General features: G+C 37.7%; 1 protein-coding gene across 5 annotated transcripts in view; it reads left to right on the forward strand.

Annotated features, from left to right (window-relative positions):
* Positions 1–11020, forward strand: part of LOC136875807 (zinc finger CCCH domain-containing protein 10) — a 35257-nt gene extending 24237 nt beyond the window's left edge. For all 5 annotated transcript variants that reach the window (XM_067149414.2, XM_067149413.2, XM_067149410.2 and 2 more), the window contains exon 2: positions 9228–11020. In XM_067149414.2, coding sequence (XP_067005515.1) covers positions 9415–10767 — 1353 coding nt within the window. In that variant the 5' untranslated portion in view covers positions 9228–9414 and the 3' untranslated portion in view covers positions 10768–11020. The remainder of the gene's footprint in view (positions 1–9227) is intronic.
* The last annotated feature ends 5046 nt before the right edge of the window (positions 11021–16066 follow it).

Below are 16066 nucleotides of genomic sequence, written 5' to 3' on the forward strand. Positions count from 1 at the left end.
TTTTCAGAAATTTTGGTGCATCCCACATATTTGTTAAAAATTTTGTTTTTTCTGCAGAAATTCTTAAGCCAGTTCTGCTAGCGATTCTTTCCAAGACATTTACTTGGGTTACAGCAGATGTCACATTTTCAGAAAGTATTGCAAAGTCATCTGCAAATGCAAGACAATTTATTTCAATCCTTTTGCTTCCTCTTCCTAACCTTATCGGTGAAATGTTGAGTTCAATAAGTTTTTCGTTCCAAATTCTCACTATTTTCTCTAGGACACAATTAAAAAGAATTGGGGATAGTCCGTCGCCTTGTCGTACACCAGTTTTTATTTTGAAAGGCTGTGATATCTCTCCCAGAAATTTCACTTTAGAGACTGTGTCTGTAAGTGTTTCACGGATTAGATTTGCCAGTTTAGACTTTATGCCAAATTCTCGAATTATTTTATATATAGTTTCTCTGTCAACAGAATGAAAAGCCTTTTTGAAATCTACAAACATGACTACAACGTCCTTTGAATTAAGTAACCTGTGGCGAATTATTGACTTAAGATTAAATATTTGTTCTGAGCATGATCTTCCTTTCCTGAAACCACCTTGATATTCACCTAAATGATTGTCTAGTGTTGTTTCTACTCTGTTTAATAAAATCTTGGAAAATATTTTATATGCCACTGCTAATAAAGATATTCCTCTGTAGTTATTAACGTCCTGTTTATTACCTTTTTTGTGGAGTGGATGTATCAAGGCTACTTTCCATTCCTCAGGAATTTTTTCAGTTTTCCAGATTTCTTCAAAGAGTAATTGTAGCTCATTTGCTATATTTGGCAAGGACCACTTCAAAAGTTCCGCTGTAATAGAATCTTCTCCGCTAGCTTTGTTGTTTTTGGGGGTTTTAATTACTTCTTCAATTTCTTTTATAGTTGGTGGTATGTCTTCTTCCAAATTTTCATCAATATCTTGAAATTCTAATTTATGACTTGGTTCAGGACAGTTCAAAAGTTGATCAAAATATGTTGCTAATATCTCACAATTTTCAGTATTGCTTAGTCCAATTCTGCCGTTTTCATCCTTGAAACTAACATTTGTAGTTTGGTACCCCTTTAATTCATTCTTAAAAGTCTGATAAAAGTCACGGGTGTTATTTTTTATAAAGTTTTTGTCCATTTCTATAAGTTTCTCCTTTTGAAAGGCTCGTTTAGTACTTCTGATTATCCTTGCTGTTTCCTTCCTTTGTTGTTTAAACTGATCAAAATCTTCAATTTTCTTTGAGCATTTCCATTTTTTCCATGTTTTAGCCCTCTCTGCTAAAGCTTCTTCACATATTTCATTCCACCATATTTTCCTTTTATTTTTTATTGGCCCAAATGTTTTCTGTGCTGCATAATTAATTGCTTTGGATATTTCTTGCCAGTTGCCTTGTTTAGCCACTTTAATTTCGTCTTGGTAGTTTTTAATTGATTCTTTTGTTATAGTAAGTCTGTCTACATTATATTTTATTAACCTCTGTGGCTTTCTTTGTTCTTTATTAGGTAGGAGTTTGGCTTTAATTTTAGAGAGATAATGGTCAGAATCAAATTCACCATTCCTTACTACTTTCACATTCATAATTTCTTTTGTACTTTTTTTGAAACAGCCACATGATCTAACTGAAACTCTCCTAACATTGGGTTTGGAGATATCCACGTTTTAGCTTTTCTGGGGAGTTTTCTAAAGAAGGTTGACATTAGTTTCAGGTGATAGCTTTGACACAAACTGATTAGCCTAATACCATTTGTATTTGTTCTTCTGTGGGCTGGGTAATGTCCTACTACATTTCTAAATTTCTTTTCTCTACCTATTTGTGCATTGAAGTCACCTAATAGTAATATGGTGTTCATTTTCGGAATTTTGGATATTTCATTTTCCAAACGAACCCAGAATTCCTCTGTTTTTTGAGGGGTTTTCCTATTGTCTTCATTTATTGGTGCATGGCAATTAACAAGTGTGTACGTTTTGTTTTTGCATTTAATTGATAGGAGAGATATTCTTTCTGAGTTGGATTTAAATTCTGTTACATTTCCTATTATACTTTTATGAATGTAGAAAGCTGTACCAAGTAGTGGCATCCCCTTCATAATTTTGATTGCTGGTTTGCCTTTAAAGATCCTGTAGTTACAAGTGTCTATTACATTTTCATCTAGGAATCTAGTTTCTTGAACTGCCAAAATTTGAATGTTGTTTTTCTCTAGAAGTATTTCTAGTTCTTTTTGTTTACCAGTCTTGAGTAGAGAATTTACATTTAAAGTGCCAAAAAAGAATTCCTTTTTGAATTTTATTTTAGAAGGATTCCAAGGTTGCTCCGACTCAACCTTCTGATTGCAGTTGTTGGGACTCCCCAGAACCTTTAGTCCCAATGCATTGCGTGACGCAATGGTGGATTTCTCTTTCGAGTTACCACCTGGGGTAGTGCCTTCATTCAGCGGACTTTCCATACTGCAATTGAAATTGTATAAAATACAAAGTGAGGGATTAGATTCCAGGATAAGATCGGATTGTTAGTCCGAAATTTGATTTTTGTTCGTGGTTCACTCCACTAGGCTCTTCCGCTCTCTCCACCGTTCGGAACTAAAGCAGAGTTCCTCTTCCGCCTTCAAGACCGTTGGCCAGGTTTCACCTGTAACCCTAGGCAGGGGCCTTACTGGGTGCTACCACCCGGAGCCAGATGGACCCAGGTTTTTTAACGAGGTTGTTACTCCTCCCCATCCTCACTTCCCCGTCTCTTGATAGACGAGGCCCCGGGCTTGGGACCGGTATTATTATTATTATTATTATTATTATTATTATTATTATTACGGAGTTATCCGTGGTAGTTAGAGGTGAAAGAAGGTGCGGGCGGGAATAGGTCTCAACTACAAAATTAAAGTTAATTTAAAACTTTAACAAAGGTTATATTTTCAAAACTTAACAATGATGACATAGAATTTGTAAACTTAACAAGTCAACAACAAGCCAAAATTAGATACAAAGAAATCACAAGATTTAGGGGGTTATTACAAGATCTGGGCTTCGAGCCCCAAAAATAATTTCTGAGCTCTCAGCTCACAATAACAAGATACCAAAGGGCTTAATTACATGGAGCATTAGCTCCCAATTTTACATCCCAAGCCTCTCTAAGGCACTTTTACCACAACACTATAAAGAGCTGTCCCGCAAGCCTATCAAAGGCTACAACAAACTTAATTTCCATCTGCCCTTAAGGCACACAAGGAAACAGGCGTAATTAATACCCAACCTACGGGGCCTTCACATGAAGAAAACAAACAGGTTAAGAAAAATGGCCCAAAATATACAAAAAGAATGGAGGCGATAACTTGCACTCCTACACCAAGTTTTTGTCTAAAAACCTATGTGGCGCTAGGCCGATGATACAGGGGCTAATCCCAATCTATGGAGGTGACTAGTCGGCAAAATAAGTTTAAGACTTTAAGAAGGAAGAGAAAAACGGTTACAAAAACATAGTCACCTAAAATTCAAAATGAAGGGGAGTTCGAGAGGGTGAAGCACTCTCTATCCCCGCTTTACAGATTTGTAATTTGTAGATAGACAGAAACGAATTTACATTTTAAAAGGGTAGGTTACATACTAAAGGTTTCGATCCCTCCACGAGAGTTAAACTGCTGAGCTAGCAAGAAATGAAGATGTTAACAGGCCATTACCTTCTAGATGAACTGCTGCTTGGAGAAAGAGGCGCTTCCCGCCCCCTGCTACATATCCACACACTAAGAAAGATGTTACTGAAGTGGCACCGAGACAAGAAAATCAGCAGTTTTTATACCCTCGTGGAGAATTCAAGACCTTTCAAGAATGAGTAGACACACCCCCTCAATTTTATTGGGTCGCTAAAAGTTACACATCAGCATCAAGAAGGAAAGACACTATTGGTCAGAAATTAATTACAAAAATTAGTTATTGGTTAAATTCAAAACAGGCGGAAAGAAGGATAACTGTTGCCAACCCACAAACCACAGAACAAAATTTAGTAAAAACAAAACTTATGAATGCTAAATTTCTTCAAGAAAGTTCATTCCTTTACACCAGAGTGCATTATCAAAGTTTTGGTAGAGACATCTGTTAGAGAATGTCCAAACTTCTTGATACGGAGCAAATAAACACAAATCAAAATAGACACAGTTCAGAACACTTCAAAATTACCAAATTTACAGTAGTGGCATCTTCCGAAAAACCGTTCAGTTAATTCAGTTTGTTAAAGTTCAGGCTTTCTCCTGTAGAGGAGTTTCCACTGGCGCAATATTTGAAATAGCGGCGTGGAGGTGTACCACCCGGTACAGTTATTATTATTATTATTATTATTATTATTATTATTATACATACATTGCCATTATAGATAGTTATGCCTTTTGGCATTCTGTGTGCAAGCCTCGGTGAATTTACTAAACACTTCGCCACAATCCTCTATTTGCAACTAGTACTTATGAATGAATTATTATTATTGTTATTATTGTTTTTTTGCTAGTGGCTTTACGTTGCACCGACACAGATATGTTTTATGGCGATGATGGGATAGGAAAGGACTAGGAGTTAGAAGGAAGCGGCAATGGCCTTAATTAGGGTACAGCCCCAGCATTTGCCTGGTGTGAAAATGGGAAACCACGGAAAACCATCTTCAGGGCTGGCGACAGTGGAATTCGAATCCACTATCTCTCGGGTGCAAGCTCACATTATTATTATTATTATTATTATTATTATTATTATTATTATTATTATTATTATTATTATTATTATTATTGTTGTTGTTGTTGTTGTTGTTGTTGTTGTTATTATTATTATTATTATTATTATTATTATTATTATTATTATTATGATTATTATTATTATTATTATTATCCTTGTTCAAGTGAAAAGAAGTTCAACATGGAAAGTTCAAATTAATATTAAAACTAAAAATGTAGCAGTTACTGTGAAGTCCACTGTCAGTGTATTCATTAATAAAGTTGTTAACTTATAGCTCTGAAATAATCTTTCTTTAATCTTATTCCTGAAAATAGAGAAAATTATTTAAATAATTATGTGACATAATATCTAAACCTGATTTGTAAGTAATTCTTAGTTAGACGTAAAATCTGCTCTTCACTTCGATATACGTGTAACTCAGGTTCAACAGTATTTACTTTCTTTCATAGATTTTCTTTCCTCTAAAGTCTTCCAAGCCCATTCACATACCAACACACTATTTTTTAAGCCTCCTATAGGGATGTACTGAAACACTATCGATAGATGTCTCACAAGTAGTACACGTTATGCGCTTGTCAATCATCATTTGTTCCTGTTTGTTTTTAATGGAAGTTTTAATATGATGATATAGATGTTGATTCCCATAGGGAACATGAAATATTTGTCCTGAATGAGTAAATTTATATACCAATATAATGGTCCGTTATTGGACATTATAAATTTTCCAGCTGACTCATTCTTGGTTGCCTGCATTTCACCCTCATATGTAAGGTGGGCTCATCAGTTGGTACTTAGCACACCTACCAAGACGCAAGGCTAGTACATACCTCATAGGTGAATTTTTAGGTGAAAGACGAAGACTTAAGGAGAACACTGTACCTTAGATATTTTCATGGAGTGGCACCGGCACCTTGGAAATAATTCTGAGAGCAAGAAGATTTAGAAGTAGGGAAGCAGCTAAAACACCATGTGCCGTGGTGGTGTACCCTGAATCACAGAGTGACTGGAGCACCATCAATTCCAGACTTTCTGAACACAAAATAATTCTTGATTGATAAATTTCATTTTTATTCCGTATTGATAGTCACCATAAGTCATAAATGAAAGAAAAGTTCCACCTAATCAATACTATTTTATTGTCAAATGTAGGACCGGTTTCGACCTCTCAAAAGGTCATCCTCAGCTACACTAGAATTGCATTTACATATTATGCCTCATATTGAGAGCTAATGACATACTCTAGGATTCAACGATTTTAAAGTGGTTATATCCATGCTGAGAATTCAATATTATACAATTACAAAAATTAATTGCTCTTATTACACTCAATGAACATATGTAAGAATCTAATATGAGTTCGTCTTTTCTTTAGTGTGATGAGTATGTCGGAGTATTTTTAAACATAGGCATTTGCCTAGTCAGTTTAATTGATCTCTAATCTATGAATATTTAGTCCTGTATGAAATGAACTTAGTTGAACAATTGGAAATAATCAGTATTATAGCCGTTTTAACAATAATTTACACTAAATGGGTTCGGATCCCACTGGTGTCCGGCTAGCCATTTTTGTTCTGTACTTAACATCTCTTCAACACGTACTACATGTACGTGACACGACCTAATACGTTGAAAGTCTGTTTCGATTACAATGCGGTCGTGAAAATTCAATATTCATTAACATGCCCCACAATGGGCGACTTGAACGCACTTTACAGTGTGCTAGCAGCGATGCCAGACCTGTAGCTCAGATCCTTTCAAACAGAACAAAGATGGCCTAGGCCACCATAGCTCAATTGGTAGAGCAACCGACGCGAAATCGGGATGTTGTGGGTTTGGATCCCACTGGTGTCCGGCTGGCCATTTTTGTTCTGTACTTAACATCTCTTCAACACGTACTACATGTACGTAACACGACCTAATACGTTGAAAGTCTGTTTCAATTACAATGCGGTCGTGAAAAGTGAAAAAATTTCTAGAACATTAATCAACGTCAAACAAACAAATTATTAAAGGTTACAAAATACTAAATTAGAAAGTGGTTGAGTAATATTCATACATATTGGCAATGATTACAATATTTTAAGCTTAAAACTTGCAAACTACATACAAGGTGTCTGTCTCTTATTAATTTGGACTGTCAACTGAAGTTTACATCCAACGCACATTACAGTGATTTTAATGTGTTTAAGAGTTTTGCTTATGAGCTATTTCACATAATTCTAACATAATACGCACTGCAACAACGCAAGAACTACTATTATCTGCAGCTTTAGACAGTCAACAGTGCAATTAAGTTAAACCATGTCCACTAATTTTTATTGTGACCTTTATTGTTTTAATGTGTTTAAGTGTTTGTTTATGTGCTAACTTGTTATTATTCTAATATAACACGAACTGTACAACGCAAGAACCACTATTACCTGCCGCATTAGACAATCAACAGTGCAGTCAAGCACGTTAAATTATATTTACTACTGTTTTATTTTGGCTAGTCATTTGTTTTATTGAACTATCAACATGTATATTTCTACATTTAGTGTAAATTATTGTTAAAACGGCTATAATACTGATTATTTCCAATTGTTCAACTAAGTTCATTTCATACAGGACTAAATATTCATAGATTAGAGATCAATTAAACTGACTAGGCAAATGCCTATGTTTAAAAATACTCCGACATACTCATCATACTAAAGAAAAGACGAACTCATATTAGATTCTTACATATGTTCATTGAGTGTAATAAGAGCAATTAATTTTTGTAATTGTATAATATTGAATTCTCAGCATGGATATAACCACTTTAAAATCGTTGAATTCTAGTGTATGTCATTAGTTCTCAATATGAGGCATAATATGTAAATGCAATTCTAGTGTAGCTGAGGATGACCTTTTGAGAGGTCGAAATCGGTCCTACATGTGACAATAAAATAGTATTGATTAGGTGGAACTTTTCTTTCATTTATGACAAAATAATTCATCAATAACAAATTTAAAATATTTATATCTGCCTTATGACCTGAAACTAGGTCATGAAACTCGTGTGCTGAAAGGAAATTCAATTCAGTAGGACTGGATGTAGCCTCTGGTATTGCAGTCGCACGAACATCGTGCTTTATGTATTCCTCTGCCCTAAAATATATATATTACCCATGTTTTCAAAAGACTATTTGCACTTAAAGACTTCAATCTTAACAGAAACATTACAAGAAAAGGTTGCTACTTTTAGTCCTTCCCTTTCAGTTAACTCGCTACTTTCCGGATAATGTTTCGCCCTTTTCCGCTTTCAAATCTGCAATCGTCATTGCATCTATATTATTTCCCAGCTCTTTCAAAACATCAGAAGAACATGGTAAATTCATTTTCGTGCATTTAAAGTAAGTTTCGTTTTGATTATCATAAATACTGTGTATTACCATTATGTTGTCTAGCGGACAAGTTTTGGGTGATACATCCCTATTGTCATCTGCTCGGATCTAATCCATCACAATATTATTCCTCTTTTATTCAGGCTCTTTAAACTCAGTTTCATTTCCCACCTTATTCTACAATTATGTATACTTTTTTCTAGCCTGACTTTTTCAATGGTGCTTTTGTGTAACAGAACACAACAGAATTTTTTTCCCTATTCAGTTCTCTACAACAGCCCTTGCTAGATGGTAGAAATTTCCTCAGAGTCAGAATTTCCAGTCACAGTAGCACATGTCAGCAGGGGTCTTGGAAAAATGTTGTTCCATGAACTCTTAACTGTATATTGAACTTCAGAAAAAAAAAAAGAAAAAAAAAAGATGAGAATAAAGACCAGTTGGCATCTATAAATTTTATGATTTCTTTTACCTAGCCTAACCCCTTGGACTACAGACCTGAAGGGCCTTGGCTTACCAAGTGACAGCTGCTTAAGCTCAAACGCCTGCATATTACGAGGTGTTGTGTTGTCAGCACGACGAATCCTTTTGGCAGTTATTCTTAACTTTCTACCATCAGATAGTTTCTCAATTCTAATCACGTAGGCTGAGTGGACCTCGAACCAGCCCTCAGATCCAGGTAAAAGTCTCTGACCTGGCCGGGAATCGAACCTGGGGCCTCCAGGTAAGAGGCAGGCACGCTACCCCTACACCACGGGGCCGGCAGTTTCTTTTACATGTTATTGTAAAGTGGCTTATCTGCTGAATTTCCACTCTGATGGCTTAGATTTGAATCTTGGTATGAATTTCAACTCAAAAATCTGGAAGGGCATCTGGCCTTAAATCCCCAGCCAAAACCCAAAAATAGGTCAGAGTGGCTCTAGCAACCCCAAATATACATGGGTTGTAATTAAGAAAGTTTTACCTGTTGTAGGAAAAAAAAAAAAAAAACCCACAGAGAAAAGGTAAACCTAGCAGATAGTTTTATGGATTGTCTAGTTTGTGGAACTGTACTCCATTTTGTAATAAAATGTCGCTGATAACCATATGGTTTAATTTTATCATAATTATTATATTAATTGAATTTCTTTCTAATTTTACAGGTATTCCCACAGTATGCAGCCCATGCTAGAAGTTATGTAACAGCATTCATAAAGTAGACAAATATCCTGTTGTTAGGAGAAAAGGTAATAATATGCTCCTTGAGGAAAGATCAAATCCTTCTGTAATGTGGGAGGACAATTGAAGATCTAAAGATTATATAGCACAAAATCTGATACTATCAGAACAATGTCAGAAAATGGCTCAGACAGTTCAGCAAATGAGGGACTGGAGAAAATATGCAGAGACTTTTTACGAAATGTTTGCAGACGTGGGAAAAGGTGTAAGTATTTACATCCTGATGAAAAGGAGCAGGAGATCTTGAGTAATAGTATCAATGGAACTGGAAAAGTTGAGTATGTGTTCTGTCATGATTATCAGAATTCACAGTGTACTCGTACTAATTGCCGTTTTATTCACTGCACAAGGGATGAAGAAAGTTATTTTAAAACTACAGGACAGTTGCCTCAACACATACTGGAAGCTAGTATTAGGAAAGGTATCACAGTTGACTTTCCAAATGGACGGCCTGGAGAAGTACCAGTTTGCAAAGACTATTTAAAAGGGGAATGTCGTCGGGGAGGAAAATGTAAATTTCGACATATGTCTGTGAGGGAGTATGAAATTGAACTTGGACTTGTTCAAGGGCCGCCTTGGCAGAGTGTTGAATCTGGGCCTGTTTTGATCTCAAGACGGCGGGAAAGACTGGAAGATGGTATGTGTTTCGCCAATGTTAATAATGGTAATGTTGGCGTGGACCGTGATTTGGGTCCTCCAGAAATTAAACGACGTCATGTCATAAACCTTGACCCTCAGAACACTACGATTTGTTTGAGAGAAAATCATCATCATCAGATTCCCAATGGACATTGTTTTGCAGCCCCTGCAGCTAATGGTGGTATGGTTTTTCATGCTGATGCACGAAGTTTGATGATTGAGGAGGAAAATGCAATGTTGAGGAAGAAGGTTGAAGAACTCAAGAAGCAGGTGTCAGATCTTACTGCTACGAATGAGTTTCTTCTCGATCAGAATGCTCAACTTCGCATTGGTGGGAAACGAACTGCCAATGTTACTGCTGTTACTGTTCCAGCTGTTACCATAACAAACACAGGAGCTCCAACGATGCAAGTTCAGCCAATAACAGCTCAGATCCAACCAGCACAAGCTCCAACACCCCAGCAAATGGTTAATGCTGCGGTTGCTGCTGGCACTTTGCGTACTGTCACGGCTAGCGTAGCCACGGTTCCTGTATCCATTGCCGCAGTCGCTGGAGCTCCAGTGTCGATTGCAACAGTTTCAATGGCACCTGTTCAGATCCCACCTCCTGTGGTGACAATGGCACAGCAGGCTTTGACCGTGGAAGCTGGTCAGCCTCCGCAACAGCCAGGAGCACCCCCACCCCAGGGGCAGCAACAAAATCCACAACAAGGTGGGCCTCAAACATTACCTATGTCCATAAGTGGTGCCACTGCACCACTTGTCTCCTACCCTATTATGACCCAAGATTTGAGGCCTGTGCTGCAAACCAGCCTCTCTCATTAAACTATTAAATATACTCTAAGAATATATTTTCAGAAAAGTGAAATTACATACTGTGGAATTGTTGTGTCAGAATTAGTGTTATTTTGCAGAGACTTCCTGAGTTGTCATTACTAAATCCGTTTTCACTATACTCTTGTAACTGTTGTTTCATCTCAGTAGATACACATGTCTTCGGTAATTTATATATAAAACTGTGTATAACTAGAGGTATGAACTGTGAAGCAAGAGAGAAATAAGACATAAGAACTGCTGATGTAGACTATTGTTTCTGTGATCCTTTGCCCTTTATCATGTCCTCCTTCCCTATCCTCCTGAGGGATTGTTTCATTGTTTGAATCTTGGAAATCTACATCCAGAAGAAGTAGGGTGTTGTTGTGCCCGAGGTAACTGGTATGTACATGGCGGGACTGAAAGCCAGTCTTAGGATAGTGTGACCTGGAATATTTTGTTGGAACTCGCGTCGCCACATTGTAAGATCAAAGGTAGGTAACGCCTTGAGGAAGAAGGGTTGGACCATAGTTGAGGAAAGTTCCTGCCTTGCTGTGAATGAATCAACTTGGAGAGTTGACATGATAGCGCACTCTACTAGTGCAAAGTGAGGTGTAATTGCGAATTCCACAATAAGATCCAAGTTGGAAAATGAATGTGCTGTAGAAGTACACCAAGAAAGGAAGAGTATTTATGAACCCATAGCAAATCACTTGGTGTCAGTCGAGATTTATGGTATTCTCCTCGGAGGTTGAGGTGCCATACTGGTTTTTTAAAAAGAGATTTTGCTTACCATCCTGTTTTAGAGGCAAGATTGTAGTGTCTGTGCTGAAGAAATCCTACCAAATTTTTTTTACCATTTCACTCTGAACATTAGGTTACAGTTTGTTGCAGGTGTTATGTAAACCTTTTGGTAGTGAATATACTGAATCCTGTGGGACTGCCTTTGTTGGAAGGCAGTTTCGAAAATATATTTTGAGAAATGCTATATTTATGCACTGTTATGGCAGAAGTAATACATCTCTCAAAATGAACGAGGTGGCCTTTTGGTCATAATCTCATTTTAAATGACAGTTTATATCTCTTGAGTGTTTGGGCATGTGACAAAATATGTTACTTACTGTATATATGATTGCAGATTTAACTCCTGGGTAAGTCATATCTAATAATTTCTTCATACTGTGATGAATCCAAAAGTGAATCTTTGGGAAGTATAATCTTCAGCTCCATTTAGATAGTATTGTATATAAAGCTTCAAAAAAGTTAAATCCTAGAAATAATAAACTTAAAGCTACATTCAAGAGATTTAATTTCTTGCACAGAATGGTCAATATTACATGGAAATAAATATTCAGAAGTGGTCATTCTCTTAATGGGATAAACCAGTTACCAGCTTTCCATAACATCTGAAGGATGGAGTGTACAGGGTTCTACCTCACAAACAAGGATATCAGATTAAGATGGCAAAAAGCTTAAAAAAGCAAGTAAATGAAAGATTCCCCATCTCTGAGAACTCCGTTGTTCTTCCATGTTGTTGAGTTCTGAAATTTAAGACGCAGGGGGAGGAGTCATTCTTGAGAGAAGTCTAGTATCTTCATGGGGAAAGCATGGTATATGGAGAAAATTGAGTGAATTCAGAAATAATGTGTACTGATAAGACATCGAGGGCAGGAAACTATGTAGGGGGAATATGAAGTCCTGAATGAAACTTGCTAAGCTTAAAACTAGATGTTTTACGAGATTCTTTGGCAATGGTAAATCATCATTTGTTCGGTATGTGTAAAGAAAAATAAAGTTTTCCTGATCGGGGATAGCTGTAGGGCTACAACAGGGGAAAAAAAAAAATATATATATATATATATATATATATTTAAGCTCATTTTATCCTAAGATAAATAGTGCGAAAAGAGATACTAATTTGATGTTACCATACAGTACCCCTTGTTCTAGGGCAGCTATCCCTTGTGGATTCTCTCTCTCTCTCTCTCTGTCTATAAATATATTACTGTATTATTTATATTTCTCTTGGTTGAGTGGCTCAGACAGTTGAGGCGCTGGCCTTCTGACTCCAACTTGGCAAGTTCGATCCTGGTTCAGTCCAGTGTTATTTGAAGGTACTCAAATACGTCAGCCTCATGTCGGTATATTTTCTTGCACTTAAAAGAACTTCTGTGAGACTAAATTCTGGTACCTCGGTGTCTTCGAAAACTGTAAAAAGTAGTTAGTGGAACTTAAAGGCAATAACATTATTATTACTTTATATTTCTCCCTTGCAGAGTTAACATCATCCATCAAATATGTCGGTTTATTTGGCCTTGTGGGCAATAGTGGAGGACTTTCATCATCATATCCATCCATAAGAGAGACTGCCTGATAAGCCTGTGTCAGTGGCTCCCCAATTTCCCAGTCCACGAACCCCCTTGGAAAAGAAATCACAGACCTGCTGCGAGTTTTGCAATAAAACTAACAGTAAATACAAGATGTGTCTAAAAAGTATGATAGCATTGGCAACATGTGGTACACTGCATATATGCACATGTGAATACAGGTACAGGGTGGCGCACGATAAGTCACCTGATTATTTCATGAATAACACATTTGTTGTTGACAAGATTTGTAATTTATTGATGTAGAAGTAAAGAATACAGCTTGGAAATACAACCTAATGAATCACATGTTCAATATGACTGCTGTTTTAATTTACAACTTCTTGAAGTCGCACACGTGCATTTGTGACGACTCCGACTCAAATCTTCTGGAATGGTGTGGCATAACTCCACAATGATGGCCCTAAGTTCTCTTTAAGGAACCCCCAAAGGAAGTCACATGGGTTAATGTCCGGGCTGTGAGGCGGCAACATTCCTCCTCCATAACGTTCTGGAAATCTGTTTGACAATACTCTAAGGCCAAGTCTTTCATGTAGGAAATCAAGCACAACGTTGGCAGTATGGGGGCGTGCTCTGTCCTGCATTAACCATTGTGTCTGCAATGGAAGACCTGTGGCCATGAGTTGAGGAAAGAACTGGTTTCACACTGTGTCTAAATAGCATTCACCAGTTACTTTAGTATCGAAGAAAAACGGACCGATGATTCCATGGCTTGACATCGCAACCCATGTGCACACTTTCTCCCCGTAGGTGTCTTTCATGCGGATTATTCGCAGAAGTTCATGTGCACAAAATCAAACGTCCTGTTTGTTCACAACACCATTCACGTAAAAATAAGCTTCGTCCGAAAACCATGTGTTGTGTAGCACTGCCTCTTGGTCTTGCTCGATTGCCCACCTTGCAAACTGTAGTCTCCGCTCCTTATCTCTCGCAGTAAGCTTATACGTCACAGTCATCTTGTATGGATACAAGCGAAGCTTGGGTTGAATAATTCTTTGTACAGATCGGCATGAAATTCCCAACTCGGCACCGGCTCTTCTTGTTGATTTAGTCAGACTACGAGTCAAAGCCACTCAAATTGCTTCAATGTTTTGCGGCAAACATACAGTACGTGCATGTGGCCGCTTACACACCAAAACAGATCCAGTACCTGTAAATTTGTGATGTAATCTGCGTATTGTCTGTGGGCTGGGAGTCCTCCGTGTGCTGAAATGAGCATGAAACCTTCTCTGTGTTAATGTAACACTGTTCGTAACTGTGAACAGTAACACAATCTTCATCTTTTGTGCGACGGTCAACCGTCCTTTGTCCGCCATTGCGGCAAACTGAAATGGCGGACTCAAAACGGAAGCGATGAACTCGTTAGAACATCTGGAGTAATTTCCATGAACTGTACGAAGTTGGGCGCACAATTTGAAAGCTATTGCCCCAATAGTATACTTGTAGGATCAAAATTAAAACAGGTGACTTATCATGCGCCACCCTGTGCATCTTGAGAAGCGCCACATAGCATTGAAGATGCGGAGCTAAAGCAGGTTAGTCTGCTGTGGCCGGTCGAATGTAGTGCCTGTGAAGACTTGTGTCATAGTGCAATGCATAAACACAAAGTTCTGTTATGAATTGGGAAAATGGCCTCATGTTGGTGCAAGTGTACAGAACAGAAGCCGTTAACAGAAAATGTGTTTACGACAGGTCCAAATGCTTTCAGAATAACAGGAAAATCTTGATGATGTGCCATGTATCAAACATTGAACGTATTGCACAGATCTGGCACGTGCAGACCTGCGTCAAGGGTATCCTGAAAGGCAGATATGCCGACATACTGGACATCCAAAGATGTGTGACATCAGTGCTTCGATCGATTCCAAAAGATGCTTTCACTGCCAGTTTCAATCAACTATATGAGGTGCGGCAATTAAATAAACAGACATGTGAAAAATGTGATTTATTGCAAACAAAGTTACAATACACTTTTATCCCCTTCAACATACTCTCCTCCCCTATCTATTGCACCCGTCCACCTCCCGAGTCCCAGACTAGCATTTATCTCAGGGGTGTCGGTTCATTATTTAAATCATCAAATATAAATATAACGGCATAATAGAACACGGGGATGAACGGAGCAACTTAAAATTAAAAGGGGGAAGGCTCGATTGTAACTTGAATTTAAGGACTCCATGATAGGACTAGGAAGTGACTGTTACTTTAAAAAGGGCATCATCTAACTACAATAAAAAGATTATGAGAGTGGTTTCCTTTGAAATAATTTGCCAGAAGGAGCGGTTTATTACGCCATTTGACGTATAAAACTTTGATACACGTGGCAACAATATTTGAATTTACACACATGTTACATATATAAGTCACTTGCCATACCGCAAGTGGTATCAATATCTTGCTGCGTTGCTTCTGAAATAAAATGACATTTTGGAGGTATAATTTACGGATCGATTCCATTTGAATCGAACCGTTACTCAAGGATATAGCTTCCTTCTATCGGGAGCCCGAGCATAACCCATGTTACGGTCGGCTTCCCGATTTAACTAAGATGATGTACTCCGGCTATATACATTTTTCCGAGACCGGTACTCGGACTGGGTAATGTTTCTCGTGAAGTGCGAAAACTGGATTCCACGGACAGTTCCTATCTTACGATATCCAGCTGGTACCATACCAATGAATTAGCATTTACATTTTATTTACATGTGATCTGAATTGTTTCCAGTTAGCCTCAGTAGACTACTGACACAGATGAGATAACGAGAAGCGGTGGGAAATACCGTGGCCAGTGACCCCCCTCGCATCGCGAGCGAAGTAAACAAACACGCAAGTATGACTGTCACATCGTCCCATACGGAAACCGTACAATAAAAAGATACCAAAAGACTCTAATATTATCACTCTCATTATTCAACATACGAATA

Source organism: Anabrus simplex, chromosome 6 (assembly GCF_040414725.1).
Source record: "Anabrus simplex isolate iqAnaSimp1 chromosome 6, ASM4041472v1, whole genome shotgun sequence".
Classification (NCBI taxonomy): domain Eukaryota; kingdom Metazoa; phylum Arthropoda; class Insecta; order Orthoptera; family Tettigoniidae; genus Anabrus; species Anabrus simplex.